Source organism: Microplitis demolitor, chromosome 10 (genome assembly GCF_026212275.2).
Source record: "Microplitis demolitor isolate Queensland-Clemson2020A chromosome 10, iyMicDemo2.1a, whole genome shotgun sequence".
Taxonomy (NCBI): Eukaryota; Metazoa; Arthropoda; class Insecta; order Hymenoptera; family Braconidae; genus Microplitis; species Microplitis demolitor.
The window spans coordinates 7,693,159-7,709,657 of NC_068554.1; the positions used below are offsets into that span (position 1 = coordinate 7,693,159).

The following is a 16,499-nucleotide window of genomic DNA, read 5'->3' on the forward strand; positions in this document are numbered from 1 at the left end:
AAAATGTTTAGTATTTTTTAAGTTTTCGATAATTACTATATTAAACTTCTTATTATTATTAATTATGTCAAAAAGAAACTTATGATAGTACTTTTAAAATTTTAAAAATGCGACTGAGTGAGTGAAATGTAAAGTATTTTTTGATTTTCAAATTTTTTTGACACGAAATTTTGCGTTGAGGATTGAAAACAAGCATTGATTTAAAACGGAAAGTAACTATTTAGCACAAGAAATTATTTCTTACTCAAAAAATCATTTCTCACCCCAAGAAAATGTATGTATTGAATTCATAATGCATAAAACTTCGTGGTACAAGTAAAAATTTTTCGCGCCAAGAAATTCTTTTTTTCTATTCTATTTTATAAATTCAGTAGTGATATTTCGGTTGTCGCATGACTGCAGGTTGCTTAGTATCATGCGATAAAAATTATAACTATATATATTACCGTACAACCTCGAATCAGTTTTGCAGGTTGTCATTTTTGTTCATGTTAAAAGAAAACTGAAACAGAATTACCGCACTAAATCGAGGTTTTACTGTATTATTATATTCGTTAAGATTATTTTCTATTATACGTATAATTGCAGATGACGGTGCAATGGTACCAGTAAATGGTGATGGCGGTGTCTATACGAAAGAATAGAAGTCAACAGCTTTGACAATGATGAGGTGGCAGAAGGAAATGCTTGAGTATGTGCTGTTTGCCTTTTGAAGAGGCCAAAAGTTATAGTGATTCCTTGTTTCCACTTATGCTTATGTTTACGGTGTAACTTCGGCCGACAGTTAGTGGATGCGGATCACTTAGCTGTAAATAGAAACCATCGATCAACGTGTCCTGTATCCCGTGGACTTGTTAACTCTGCAACAGAAGTGTATATATCATAATTTCTCACAAAAGGAAGCAAAAAAATATTGACTGATTTTAATATAAGATTTAAAATAACTATAAATAAGTTAAAAAAAAATAATTACTTAAAAAATAACTTATTACTCACTACCTCGCATTTTCCAAACTTAAATTTTGAAAATATTATGATAAGTAATTTTAAAACTTATTGATAATTATTATTGATTTAGTATAATAATAATTTTAAACTTATAAAAACCTTTCTATTTTATGGAAATATTAAAATTATATATAACTAGAATATTTCTAATAGGAGCGACTGAAAAATGAGTTTTTTTAACTTTTATTGCTAACAATTGAAAATGTAATGTAGCAGTTATTGATCATTTATAAGAACTTTTATATTTAGTAGAAATTAAAAAAATTTAATATATTTAAAATCTTAGGACTGAGAGTGAGAGAATAACGAGTTACCTCCGAAAGTACTTATTATAATTATAATTTTAGTAAAGTAATTATTTTGCATTCACAAAATCCTTCTTATGTAACTCATTCGCTCTCACTTTTAAAATTTAAAAATATTATTATGAGTGTCGTGAAACTTATTTATAATTGTTATGAATTAAACATGATAATTATATGGAACAGGCAATATCCTTAATATTTAGTAAACAAATATGATTTTAATATATTAAAAATATTATAAGAATGAGAGCAAGGAAATGATATTTTTTAAAATATTTATAGTTGTTATAAATTCAATGCAACAATTATCTGAAACTTATAAAATACTTACCATTTGACTCACTTACTTTCATTTTAAAAATTTTGAAAGTACTATAATAATATTTTTTTTGACTTAATAATAATACTTAATAATTAAATATAATAATTATCTGGATCTTATAAAATACTGAACATTTGACTTACTCACCATCATTTCCAATAGTTTCAATTTATAAATATTTGAATATTCGTACTAAATGTTAAGTATTCGATAAGTTTCAATCAATTATTATATTAATTAAATCTATAATAATCATAACTAAGTTAAAATATAACAATAATATTTAATAAATGTCGATTATATTTTTTAATAATAAAATAAAAAATCCAAAAAAACAATAGATGAATTTTATTCTTTCCATTTCTTATGTAATAATTAATAATTTATTCGTTGAAGTAGAAGCTGCATACTCTGGTCTGGTGGATTTTATCGTTTCTATCGTTCATCTGTTCGCTTGTGACAAACAATGATAACAAGAAGTAATTAAATATTAACGTTAGGATTTTTAATAATCGTAACTAATAATAATAATAATAATAATAAAGTTAAACTTGTTAATGATGGCAGCTAAATTACTTATAATTTCGTGAATTTTATGTGAATCAAGAAAAAATTTAATTGCTTACTTGAGTATCATTCTAATAAAATAAAAAAGTTAAATATTAATAAAATAAAAATACGAAGCTTGCACTGCTTTTTACTCGCCGCCTTAATATAAATATATTATCTAGATACGATTCAGATAACAATCGTGCAGCGTGGTATCTCCATTATCGACATACGTTAATCAATTTTTTCTGTATTTTATATTGCATGGTACATAAGCATATGATAAAGAAGTTACTTTTCTGGTAAGTGTTCACTACGTGGTAGTGTTTTCATTGGGTTAGGCTTAATGTTATGTCCTCAACAGCCTCAGGTGCCTCCACCTGTTAATTAATTAGTAAACTCAAGATATATAAGAAACGCGCATTTAAATTCCATTAGAAATAATATATTAATATCCTACAACACTTATTGCGTCTTAACAATATGAAGTAAATAAATTAAATCACAAATCGTCGTGGCACATACTCATTAAATTATATATTTTTATTATAAGAAAGTTAAATAAATAGATGGATAAACTTTATTTTATATTTAGAGGAACATAAATACAGTTTGACTGGTCTTGGAACGTTTTCTGTCACCTGATACTTAAAACCTAAACAAAACACACGCATAAAAATCATGAATAGGCCCTTGTTCTATAGTTAACAGTAAATATGGTTATAAACAAATACATCCTCTATAAGCAAACAAGAAAAGGAAATATATAATAAATAAATCTTATTTATAAATGAAAACCATATCACAGTAACTTAACTATTATTGTTAATATATATATTTTTATATTAAATAAAGAGTGATTCATATAATAAATGAATTAATAGAAATATTGAAATATAGCATTAGAATAATTATAATGATGTTTCACGATAAATGATAATGTCAATTGTAACGAATAACTAAATATAGAATAATTATAGAACACACCTTTGATAGTCTAGAATATTTAACCAAATGATTGTATCCAAGTACGGGAAAATAGAATATAAATAATATAAGTAATAAGAAGATATAGAATGGATAAAGTAAAGAACGTAAATGTATAAGCTTATATCTCAAATTCGTATTAGTAGAAAGTATAAATGTATAAGTATAATATTTAGTAAAGAACATAGATATATAAGTATTTATACATATAAGCATGAGTGTGAACATGAGAGTAGTGGGGAGAAGTTGGAGAGTGGAGGTCCGAGATCTCTCTGCCGTCTGATGTAACTTTACTTCTCTCCGAGAACTCTTTACGAATACAACTGTTATTACTGATCAAGTTTTATCCATACTTTATAATAAAATTCAGTCTTCAGATAAAAGTTATTTTATCAATTACATCTATCCTTAATCATAGTTTAATTATGTCATTAAATAACAATCATAATCATCATCATCGTAGTAAACAATAAATTTATCCACTGTTTTCAAATTCAAAATTTGGTCCCAGGACATAACATTAATGTTATGTCCTGGGAGGTTACTAGGATCGGAGCTGACGCCACCTCCTGGACAGTGGGCAGTTCGTTGTCACGCGGGACCAAATTTTGAATTTGAAAACAGTGGATAAATTTATTGTTTACTACGATGATGATGATTATGATTGTTATTTAATGAAATAATTAAACTATGATTAAGGATAGATGTAATTGATAAAATGACTTTTATCTGAAGACTGAATTTTATTATAAAGTATGAATAAAACTCGATCAGTAATAACAGTTGTATTCGTAAAGAGTTCTCGGAGAGAAGTGAAGTTACATCAGACGGCAGAGAGATCTCGGACCTTCACTCTCCAACTTCTCCCCACTACTCTCATGTTCACACTCATGCTTATATGTATATATTCTTATATATCCATGTTCTTTACTAAAATTATACTTATACATTTATACTTTCTACTCATTCAAATTTGGGATATAAGCTTACACATATACGTTCTTCACTTTATCCATTCTACAACTTCTTATTACTTATTCTATTTATATGTACTTAGATACAATCTTCCAGTTAAATATTCTAGGCTATCAGAGGTGTATTCCTCCATAATCATTCTATATTTAATTATTTAGTACGATTGACATTACTATTTATTGTGAAACATTATTATAATTAACATAATGCTATATTTCTATATTTTCTTTAATTTATTTATTATACGCGTCACTCTTTATTTAATATTAACAGTAATAGTTAAATTCTGGTGAGACATGGTTTTCATTAGTAAGTAACATTTATTAATTATATATTTTCTTTTCTTACTTGTTGATAGAATATGTATTTGTTTATAACCATATTGACGGTTAACTTTAGAACAAGGACCTATTCATGATTTTTATGCGTATGTTTTGTTTAGGTTTTAAGTATCGGATGACAGGAAACGTTCCAAGACCACTCAACCTGTATTTATATTTCTCTGAATACAAAATAAAGGTTTATCTATCTATTTATTTAAACTTTCTTATAATAAAAATATATAATTTAATGAGTATGTGCCACGACGATTTATCATTTAAATTATTGACTCAATATTGTTAAGACGCAATAAGTGTTGTAAGAAATTAATATATAATTTCAAATGGAATTCAAATGCGCGCTTCTTATATATCTCAAGTTTACTAATTAATTAACAGGTGGAGGCACCTGAGGCTGTTGAGGACATAACATTAAAAATGGTAGAGATTTTTTTTGGTAGTGTATATTATTGGTAGTGATTTATTCTGGTATCGATGTAATATGGTTGAGTTATTAATGGTAGGCATATTAATGGTAAAGATGCTAATGGTAGGCATTTTTATGGGTGACCTGTATTGTGGTAGACATTTTTATGGTAGAGATTGTTATGATCGAGTTTGTTACTGGGAGGGTTATAATCTGGTAGAGTTGTAATGTGAGAGAGTTCTTAAGTGGTAGAATTGTTGATTGGTTGAGATTTTTGCGGGTAATGTTTAAAACTGGTTTAGTTGTTGTGTGGTACAGTTACTTGTGGTAGGCCTGGTTGTGGTTCAGTTGTCGAAAGGTAGAGATTTTTCTGGTACACCTATTAATGTGCCATTTCAACGTCATTAATTTTTTTTTTAATATTTATACTCCCTCTGTCAAATAATCCGAAAATGAAATTATTATTATTATCTACGAATTCCAAATAACCGTTGATCATGTTTGTGAAGAAGAGTTTAGAGATAGTCTACAGAAACCTAAAATTTATTAAACATAACCTATATATTTATGGTAAATCACGTGGATTGTCTTAAAAATTTTTGAATTGTTATTTTTAAAAATCAAAATTACAGTATTCAAATTATATTTGCCATTTAAATGCAACAAAGATTGTTCGATTTGTTTATTTAAGTTGTCAGCAAAAAAATACATTCTGATTTCACCGAATAATCACAAAAGCGACCCTGTGATAAAAATTTGAATAACGTTTATGAGTATTCTATTTATTATATGAATTTTTTAAAAAATATTCTTAATTAATAAAAGCTAATTAATAATATGAAAAATTTGAATAACAATTATTACTCATTTGTTCTAGATAGAAAACTGCATATCCCAAAAGTAACTATAAAGATGAAAAATAATATTGTCTGGATGGATATGGAGGTATGTAGTCTTTGATTAAAACGTTCATCGATTGTTGAAAGTAATAAAAAAAAGTTTAAAAATTTTACTACTTGTTGAAGTAAACTGATAGATATTCACGAATTTATTACAGATGACCGGATTAGACATTGAAAATGATAAAATATTAGAAATTGCTTGCTTAGTAACAAATGAAGATTTAAAAATAATAAGCACTGATTTTCAAATCGTAATACACCAACCTGATGATGTATTGAATAAAATGAATAGTTGGTGCATTAGAACTCATTCTGCGGTGAGTGAAAAATATATTAATCATTATGAATAATATTTTTAACTTCCCGCTATAAATATTAAAATTTAAAACAAAAAAAAAAAAAAAAATTGTTGGTTTCGGTCTTATTTTCGGAACTCGAGTTTTAAACAAATGTCGTTTCTAGGGCCAAGGAATCATTGCTGACCATTTTTAAATGGACGTGCATTCGTATGTGGGTGTGTAAACTAATTCTTGTCGTACGATATCTTTGATACGAACCAATATATTTGGAGAAGTATCATCAGAACTTAGACCTTCTAAGATTTTAGAGTTAATTAACTAAATAATTTTCAAGTTATTTGAAAAATAGAAGTTCGAAATTATTTTTTTATAAGTTTTTATCACATGAATCATACACTGCTGAACCGATTTCTCTTTAAATTCAACCAGATTTCAGTCTCAACAAGCCCTTTTAATCGCCGCAAACCACAATAAGTAAATTACAACTAATCGATCGATTAGTTTCTGAAATATTGTATTACAAAAATTACTTGTTGTATTGAATACATATTTTTTGGTTCGAGAAAAAAAATCTCTGACCTCGAAAACAGCGGGAAGTTTTTCAGATTTTTAGTGACAAAGCATATAATTTTGTCAATTCATCCTATTCATTGTTGATTAAAAAAATGTTATCTATCAATAGTCAGGATTACTTGATGCAGTAAAGAGCAGTAAAAACACAATGCAAGATGCCGAAAATAAATTAATGGAGTTTTTGCGAACTTATGCAGTCGAAAAAATAACTCCATTAGCAGGTAACACTATTTGGATGGACCGAATTTTTTTACGTAAATATCTACCAATTGTCGATGAATATTTAAATTATCGAATTATCGATGTATCAACTATCAAAGAATTAGCACGGTGAGTAAATTTGAAAGTAAATAAGAATGATTATAATTGAGAGTAAAAAAATAGAAAAAAAGAAATAGATGAGTAGTCAAAATGAATTGATAATATATTTAGCGATTCTTGAAATGATTACAGTTGTTATTACAATTACATCTAACTCTTATTATTGATAACCACACACACTGTTAGTACAACTTTTATATTTGTATAAATTACGTATTTATCTATCTTATAAATATCTATTATTAATCTATATTATTATCTATTATTTGAGTGGGGGCCAGAGCCCATTTTATGATGTCTGATAGTTTCGCTGAAAAAGTAAAAAGATCTCGAAATTTACTATAAATTTGAGTTCAAGCTCCAATAACTTTTCAACAAATGAAATTTATCAAAAAATGATGAAAGATTTTTTTTGTGGAGCATTTAATTCCCTACAAATATATATCTTGTGCTTATCTGTACAATGAACTATTGCCTAGGTATAAAATTCAAAACTTCAAAATTTTTTTTTCCATGTTATTTAAATGAGAAATCCAAAATCACGAAGTGGCATCTCGTAATATTAATATGAAGAGCTCAAACTTTTCTCCGAATGTTTCTTTCATCATCTTTAACAAGATTTTCACGGTAACTGAAGAAAAATAAATCAGTTTTTTTTGGCCCACACTATTATATATAGGACTACTTATCTTTCGATGACAATCATGATTTTTACTTACTTCAGTTCAAGTATTTACTATTCTGTAACCAATTATTTTCTATAAATGATACTTCGATGTGTTTTACATTTTAGAAATTTTTTTCAATAATATTTCGTTTCATAAATTTTCACTGTTACAAATTTGAAGTTTTATACTTTTGTTTATTGCATATCGAAAATTTTGCATCGAACGAATGTCTTTTTAACAATGGATCTGTCCCTCCAGCCGTAGTCATAATAGTAGGAGAGCTGGTAGACATTTTTGGGTGGGTTCTTGAGGCACTTAGCAAAATTTTGTGAGTGCCCCTGAAAGACCCCTAAAAAAGATAGTTGAGATCTGGCTGGAGGGTAGCGACCCCCCGACCACCTCTAAATTTTTGAAAAAGGGAAATTTCCTGATTCAAAAAATGTTTTTGAGGCACTTTGATTTTTATATATATTTAAGTTAGATATGTAAGGAATCGACATGTGAAAAAGCCAGATCAATTAGTCGGCACTTAATGTTAGCCAGACTTGTGAAAACTGATTTGTAAAACAAATTCAAAATGGGTTCTTGAGGCATTCTGAAATTTTGAGAGGGTAATATAGGTAATTGAAGATAAATAATTCCAAAAAGACAGATCATTTTGATGGCACTTTCTATCTGCCAGATCGTTTTAAAGTATTGCGTAAGTGCGTGTGAACAGCACTATGTGACGCATAAGGTGCGAGAGAGAGCGTATATTGGCTGTACCTCTCACTCAAGGCCGCTACAACGTGAGTGGCTCTTGCGAGACCACGTGACCTACAGTGCGGTTAATTCAAAATTTCGGACTAAATAAGTATTACTGATAATAATAATAATAATAATAATAATAATAATAATAATAAAACGGTAATAATAGTAATAATAAAATTTAAAATAATATAATAATAATGATAACAATAAGAAAAATAATAATAAAATAAATGTAAATAAAATATTAAAAAATAACAATGAAAATTAAAATTTTGTCTTGTAGTTTTTCAATTCAATTAATACATTTTTTGCATATAATTATTGCTATTATTCATTACTAGTATTTTTTTCATTGTTATGTTTTAATGTTTTGTTATTTTTTACATCTATTTTATCATGATTTTTCTTATTGTTATCATTATTATTATATTATTTTAAATTTTATTATTACTATTATTACCGTTATTATTATTATTATTATTATTATTATTATTATTAATATTATTATTATTATTATCAGTAATACTTATTTAGTCCGAAATTTTGAATTAACCGCACTGTAGGTCACGTGGTCTCGCAAGAGCCACTCACGTCGTAGCGGCCTTGAGTGAGAGGTACAGCCAATATACGCTCTCTCTCGCACCTTATGCGTCACATAGTGCTGTTCACACGCACTCTTACGCAATACTTTAAAACGATCTGGCAGATAGAAAGTGCCATCAAAATGATCTGTCTTTTTGGAATTGTTTATCTTCAATTACCTATATTACCCTCTCAAAATTTCAGAATGCCTCAAGAACCCATTTTGAATTTGTTTTACAAATCAGTTTTCACATGTCTGGCTAACATTAAGTGCCGACTAATTGATTTGGCTTTTTCACATGTCGATTCCTTACATATCTAACTTAAATATATATAAAAATCAAAGTGCCTCAAAAACATTTTTTGAATCAGGAAATTTCCCTTTTTCAAAAATTTAGAGGTGGTCGGGGAGCCGCTACCCTCCAGCCAGACCTCAACTATCTTTTTTAGGGCTCTTTCAGGGGCACTCACAAAATTTTGCTAAGTGCCTCAAGAACCCACCCAAAAATGTCTACCAGCTCTCGGACTATAAACACGGGAGCCTCCGACTATAAATTTCAAAAACGAATTAGCTTTTAATTAATTATAAATTTATGAATTTTCATTTAAAATAACATTTCGAATATTTTTTATCTTTCCAAAAAAAATACACGTTTGGAAAATTAAAAAATCTGCACGAGTATTTTTCAAAATTCAATTTTTTTTTTTTTAAATTACAAAATGTTTTATTTAAAAATAGCGGATAACGGTTAATTTTCGGATTTAAAATTGGAAAAGTGAAAAATAAAAAAAAATGCTCGTCGAGATTCCGAAAGATTGTATATAAAAATCAAGACGTAATGAGGTTTGTAAAAAATTTTTAAATAAAAAATAAGTTATCTTACAATCTTATTTCCAGTTATACCTTGAGTATTTATTTTTTTATCTTTTCAAAAAAATACTCGTCTAGAAAATTAAAAAATCTGCACGAGAATTTTTTTTAAATTCGAAAAAAAATTTTTTTTTTTTAAAGTTATAAGATTTTTTTATTTTTAAAATGGCGGATGTCGGCTAACTTCAGGGTCATTTTATACGAACAGACCACGCCGCTCTTAAACTCTCAAAGTCTAATTTCCCGTCTTAAAACATAACTCTAAAATATTTAGACAGGAAACTATTAATAAACATTATATTTAATTATTTATTAGTGGCATATTAATGTAGAAAAAAGATATAATAATTTATTTCAAATAATTTTTTAGACGTTGGAACTCACAAGTATTTGAAGAAGGACCAAGTAAAAGATACAATCATCGTGGGTTAAATGATATAAAAGAAAGTATTGTAGAATTAGAATACTATAAGAAATCATTCTTCAAGTTATAAGTCAATTAAACTTTTCTTTAAACTTAAATGAGTTATCTTATTTAATTGATATAAAAACAATAAATCTTTAAAAAAATTGATTAAAGAAAAAAAATTACGAGATAGAAAAAGTTTCCAATATTTATATTTTCTCCCATAAAATTAAATTGATCGAGACAATTAAATTTTATTGAATTAAAAAAATTTTATAAATCAATTTTGTTAAAGTTATGTATCGATGTCAAATGAAACATTTTTTTTTTTAAAGCCACGTGGTAATTTGAAGCTCAACGTGTCGCGTAATTTTAAATTGTGATTGGTTAAAATTTGATGATTAATAGCAGCCAATAAGGAACAAGAAGAAAAAAAAAATTATATATATATCATACGTTCGTCAGTAAAAATAAAAAGTAACCATTTTATTTATCAATAGAGTTTCTTTCGTGTTACCAATATGAATAAATCAAAATCGTTAATAAAAAAAATTGAATGAATTTTAAGAACTTAAAATATTTAATCAATTACTCTTTAAAAATAACTTTAATATAAATAAATGTTTACATATTTAAAAAAAAAAGTTAGATAAATAAAAAAAAAATTTCCAATGAACGAAAGAGATTTGACGATTGACAATAAGACCTCGTGTATAAAAATAGGTTTTTACCATCCCTGAATATAATTGTATTGTATTGAGTTAAATTTAAACGTTTAAATTATATGATAAATTAGTTAATTTCATAAAAATTTATTTTTCTAATAAATTATTAAATAAAATGGCTTCAAGAGTAACAATAGCACAAGCATTAGGAACAGATGGAAGTGATTTCACGCATAGGCAAAAAGTTGCAAGCCAATATCAAACGAGGTAAGTAAGGACAGTTTTTTAAATTAAGTTTTAGTTAATTAGTTAAATGGTAAAATTTTTTATGAATTTATCGACAATAGGATAGACAAGTTAGTACCCATTTTAAGTAATATTTTGCGAGGCTCAAGTATATATGTTAGAATTTGTTTATCATGACCGATCGGTATATTGTATACACTATGATATACTTTCTTGAATGGAATTATTTAAATTAAAGAACCTAATATCGTGGAGTCTTTAAAACAATTAATAATTTGAAGTTTCTTATACAAATAAAAAATATCAATCATTTAAATGAGATGATTTGTTAACTTAAACAGTCAACGTTATTTAAAGAAATGAAATTTGCCTATTGTTTGAGTAAGAAATCATTTCATGCTGAAATTTATTAACGATCAGGTGTGTTTTGTAAATTAGAGAAAAACTTCTTACTTCGTCATCATTTAGTTAGCTATTTATATTAAAACCATCTCTCTCTCTCTCTCTCCCTCCCTCTATATATATATATATACTAGACCGATTCAAAAAAATCAACTATTTTTTTTTTCAAGGACACACTCCAAAGTTTCAGTAGGATAAGAGAAAGATGCCTGTTGAAATTTGAGTCCTTAATTTTAATATTAAGTACTCCCTAATTGCAATTTTCTATTTTTCATTTAACTAACAAGGGAAATTTTTTTTTTTAATTTGAAATTTTATAAGCTATTAGGGATTAATGCATAAATCAATATAACTTAAAATTTTCGTTAACGTGGTTTCAATAAACCACTGAATAAAGAATTTTCTTTTAGATTTTGGATGTCAAGTAATCTATTCGAATAATGAATTTCATTTAAATTTAACAAATAATCAACTGATAAACTATTATCATTGATCGATCATTTCATACTATTCAATAACGATTGTTTTTTTTTCTTTTTCAGCGCCATGAATAAATCAAGACTGAAAAAATGTATATTGTTTCACTGTATGTTATTTTTTGTTATGCTTACAAAATTACTGCCTGATATATTAGACCGTCTAGATATATTTATATTAGAAGTTGAAGAATTACAAATGCCAAAGGTATTATATATAGGTATAAATTTATACATATGTACGTGTAAGTGTGTGGAGGGGGGAGGGGTATGTGTGTAGTAGGGTGTTTAAAAAAAAAAAAACAAAAAAAAAATTTTTTTTTTATGGTGTCCAAAAATTAAAAGTGTAACTAAAAATAACAAATTTGGTACCAATCCGGACTCTTAATAGTTATATTAAGGTTTGCCTCAATCCATTTTTCTATTTTCCATTTAAATAACACGAGAAAAAAATTTTTTTTTTTTTTTTTTTTTCGAATTTTCTAGCTCACAAACTAATCGACGGATTTTTTTGCTCAGTAAATGTTTTTGTAGGAAATTGAACGCTCTACAAAAAAAGTCTCTTATCATTTTTTGATAAATTCTACTGTTCAAAAGTTATGTAAGCTTCAAGTCAAATTTATAGTAAATTTCGAGATTTTTTTACTTTTCCGGCGAAAGTATTAGTCTTATCAAAAAATGTCGTAAGAACATTTTTGTAGGTGATTTTATTCCTTACAAACTATTACGAACAAAGTTTTTTGAAATTCCGCATTGTACACAAGTTATTTGCATTTCAATGTTATGTTCTTAAAATCAATCAGAAATCTTTTTTTTTTTTGAAACCTTAATATTACTATTGAGAGTCCGGATTGGGATCAAAATTTTTATTTTTAGTTATACTTTTAATTTTTGGACACCATAAAAAAAAAAAAATTTGTTGTTTTTTTTGAAACAGCCTAGTGTGTAGGTAATATGTATTAGAGTGGCCCTTATAATAGGTATTTTTATATATTGATAAACGCGTTTCCTCTAAACCTCTTTAAATCTTCAGAAGAAAATTTCTCTTAAATCAGAGCTATTAAGTTCAATATTAGCACGGACCCCGAAATTATAAGTTTTAAATGGAAAAGTATATCCATTTTTTGCAATCAAAATTTGAAGTTTTGTAACTTGCTATGATTCATGAACATACAAAAATTCACGAGATATATTTTTTCAGGAAATTAGATTCTCTAAATGAAAAAAAGTCTTCGTTATTGAATTACACTTAAGATCTTATTTATCGACAACTGAATTTCCTATAAAACTATATCTGGGTCATTTCTGTATGTTTTCAAGTTATGGTAAATCACAAAACTTCAAAGTTTGATTGCGAAAAATAGATTATTTTTCCATTCAGAATTTTTATCAGACCAGGAAATGTGAATATTGAAATCATGAACTCCGACTGTGTAGAAAGTTTCTTTATGTATTTGGAGTTGTTTTATAAATGTGTTTATTTTAATTTGCATTAGGTCAATACAGTCCAGCGTTACTATAACACCATAGCATTGAAAACAAGAATAATTTCACCGTGTATTTTTTGCTTATCATAAAAATTCTATTCTTTGAATTGATAATTTGCTCTGATAATATATGTATGCAGAAAAGCACTTTGAATAACATTGGATCCATTTCTATCGTATCCTCATGGGTCACTCGACTAAGTAATATTAAGTTACGTCTTTCAATTGAGAGCTCGTCTCTTTGGTAGCGTGGATTGTTTCTAAACAATCTGATAATTTTTAGCGGGAAAATACTAAATCAAAAATATTGATTTTAGCCCTAAGCATAATACAATCATTTTTTTTTTTTGTAATTTTTTAATCAAATTGACTTTTTATAGCCTCTATGGTGGGAGTATATTTGGTTATCAAGTGTATTAGTGCCATTTATTGGTCTATCAGCGTTAAAAAAAAATCAGATAAAATCAATGACACGTTTTATGTATGGAATAGTTATTTTAGGATTTGTACCATTAATTTATGCTATTGTTTATTATATTTCTGATGTATGGATTTATTTAACTGCTGGAAAAACAGAAGATATACAATTGTGGCAGGTAAAGAATTTCAAAAAATTATATTGAATTCAACGATAGTTATTTTCCATTATGTGAATTAATATGCAAGTTTATTTGACAGTAGACTGTTAATAAGATGATCTTGATGTCAGCATTATTGGAAAAATCAAATAAACCCTAATAATATAAAAGCTTTAGTAATTTGTTTCAGCGCGGAAGATAATACTTTGATTTTAATACCACAATCACTAAGTCGTAGAAAAATAGTGTCTTACACGCTAAGAAATAAAAGTAGGATATTCTAACTCTTGTGCGTAATTATCTACCCGTGGCAAACACGCAGATTGGGACGTTCTACCTTCTTCCTTTATGTGTATATTGATTTTTGCCAGATTTATATCTTAACGTTTAAATTCTCAAATCTGTTTTTGGAAAGGATGGCGCATTATTATTTTCATTTGCTTTCTCATGAGTGAAAAAAAATTATAACTCGCGTCGATATTAAATCAAGAAAAAAGAAATTGTTTATTTGTTTTAAAATTATTAGTCGAATATCTAATAAATTTGCATATTCTTATTACTTTCCCCAATTATAATTAATTATTGGAGTACAGAAAATTAATTATAATATTATTTGTACAAATAATTCCATAAGAAATTTATTTTCCGCGAAATTATCTTCCCTCTGAAATTAAAATTTTTTACTTGATTTCAGGATCTACCTTATGGGTTATTGTGGTATGCATTCATTTTAGCTGCTTGTCAAGTACACGCATTCTCACTGTACTTCTCATCGAAATTATTATTGGCGTGGAAATCAAGAGGTTTAAGAAAATTTGATTAAAAAAATATCACAAAAAAAATAAATTTAACCAAAATTTATTAATAACAATAAAATAAATAATTTGATTATATAACAAAAATTCAGAATGTATTTTTAATAATAAAATGAAATTAACAATAAATTAATGATAATAATAATCATGTGTATAATTGATAAATATTATTATTAAGGCATTTCGACTCTCGCAATTTTGAGGTATCAAAGAAATACTGTATTTGTAGGGAGTATAAATTGCATAAGTCATTACACGTTAAATTAAGTGATTTAGAAAAGTTTTGTTTGACTTGCCTTTTTTTTTTTTTTTTTTTTTTTTTTTTTTTTTTTTTTTTTTTTATAATACCTATTAAAAGGATATAAAATTACCCGACAAGCCGTTCAAGAGACGTCTTTTTTTTGCCTATAACTTTTCAAAAAACGAGCTAAATGAGATTTTTTGATCTTTTTTAAAGTATCTCTCAAAAAAAAAGATCCAATAAATTATTAACAGTGTTTCTACTTTCATATTTGTTTTAAAAATTATTATTATTATTATTATTATTATCATTATTTTTTTTTTTTTTTTTTTTTTTTACAGAATTTTTCAATTTTATTATTTGTCATTGAATTTTCTCAAATCTATATCAATTTAATTATATCTATTTACACCTACGTAGATCTAATCTATTTTTTCTCGAGTTTCTAGGTTTTATTGATTTATTGTGATTTTTAAGGTTTATTTTCGAAAGAATACTCTTATCCATGGGTCTGATGATACTTAAATCCATCCTCGAAATGCTGTTAATGAAATTGAAAAAAAAAAAAAAAAAAAAAAAAAAAAAAAAAAAAAAACAGCCACAGATAATCAACCTCTTAAATCACTTTTAAGCTTCACCGCAAGTTTTATCACCTATGGTTAGGCAGCTTCCTAGTGTACTGCATTTGTGTCAGACGTACATACAGTAAAAGCAGATCAATCCTAAGCCACCTATCTATCATCTATTACTAAATTTCAAATTACTCCTAAATATCTGTGGAATCAAAAGATGATCCATTTTATTTAATAATATCAACATCATTTGCTCATCAAAGGCAAACAATATTAACTGAAGACTTTTAATGTTATCTTGTAATATTTTTATAGTTGTACATTATTCATATAAATCATAACGGCAAACTATAAAACGTAAATAATTAATTAGTAACAACAACAGCAATAATAATAATAATAATAAATCTGGATACTTAGATTTAGAAGAAAAGGATTTTAAATTTAAGGTAGTTTGGCACTCGCATCTCCAAGTCAAAAAAATAACTTTTTAACTTCCCGCTAAGAAAATCGACGATTTTCAAAAATTTCGGGAAGTTATTGTTTTCAGCCCGATTTTCGAAAATCGAGTTTTCATCAGATGTCGACGTTTTGAGGTCCTAGGAAGCAATTCTGACTATTTTCAGAATGATGTCCGAGTGTGTGTGTGTGTGTGGGTGTGTGTGTAAACTCTTTGTAACTTTTGAACTAATGAATCGATTTGGATGGTTGAGGTGGCAATCGAAAGAGCTTGTTGGCCATCAACTTTCCTG

At 26.7% G+C, this 16,499-nt stretch overlaps 1 protein-coding gene across 10 annotated transcripts; it reads left to right on the forward strand.

The window, feature by feature from the left end:
* Positions 1–4,350: 4,350 nt before the first annotated feature.
* On the forward strand, positions 4,351–15,079 carry LOC103577290 (oligoribonuclease). Of its 10 annotated transcripts, none has more exons than XM_053742195.1 (7): positions 4,351–4,986; positions 5,771–5,838; positions 5,951–6,112; positions 6,777–6,997; positions 12,121–12,262; positions 13,922–14,137; positions 14,814–15,079. In XM_053742195.1, the coding sequence occupies exons 2-7, from the start codon at positions 5,806–5,808 to the stop codon at positions 14,940–14,942; spliced, it is 903 nt and encodes a 300-aa protein (XP_053598170.1). In that variant the 5' UTR covers positions 4,351–4,986; positions 5,771–5,805; the 3' UTR covers positions 14,943–15,079. The 10 variants fall into 10 exon arrangements, 9 of the variants coding, with proteins under 9 accessions (XP_053598170.1, XP_053598171.1, XP_008556092.1 ...); XM_053742196.1 differs by having other exon boundaries at positions 4,964–4,986; positions 5,775–5,838; XM_008557870.3 differs by lacking the exon at positions 4,351–4,986 and adding an exon at positions 5,014–5,251.
* The last annotated feature ends 1,420 nt before the right edge of the window (positions 15,080–16,499 follow it).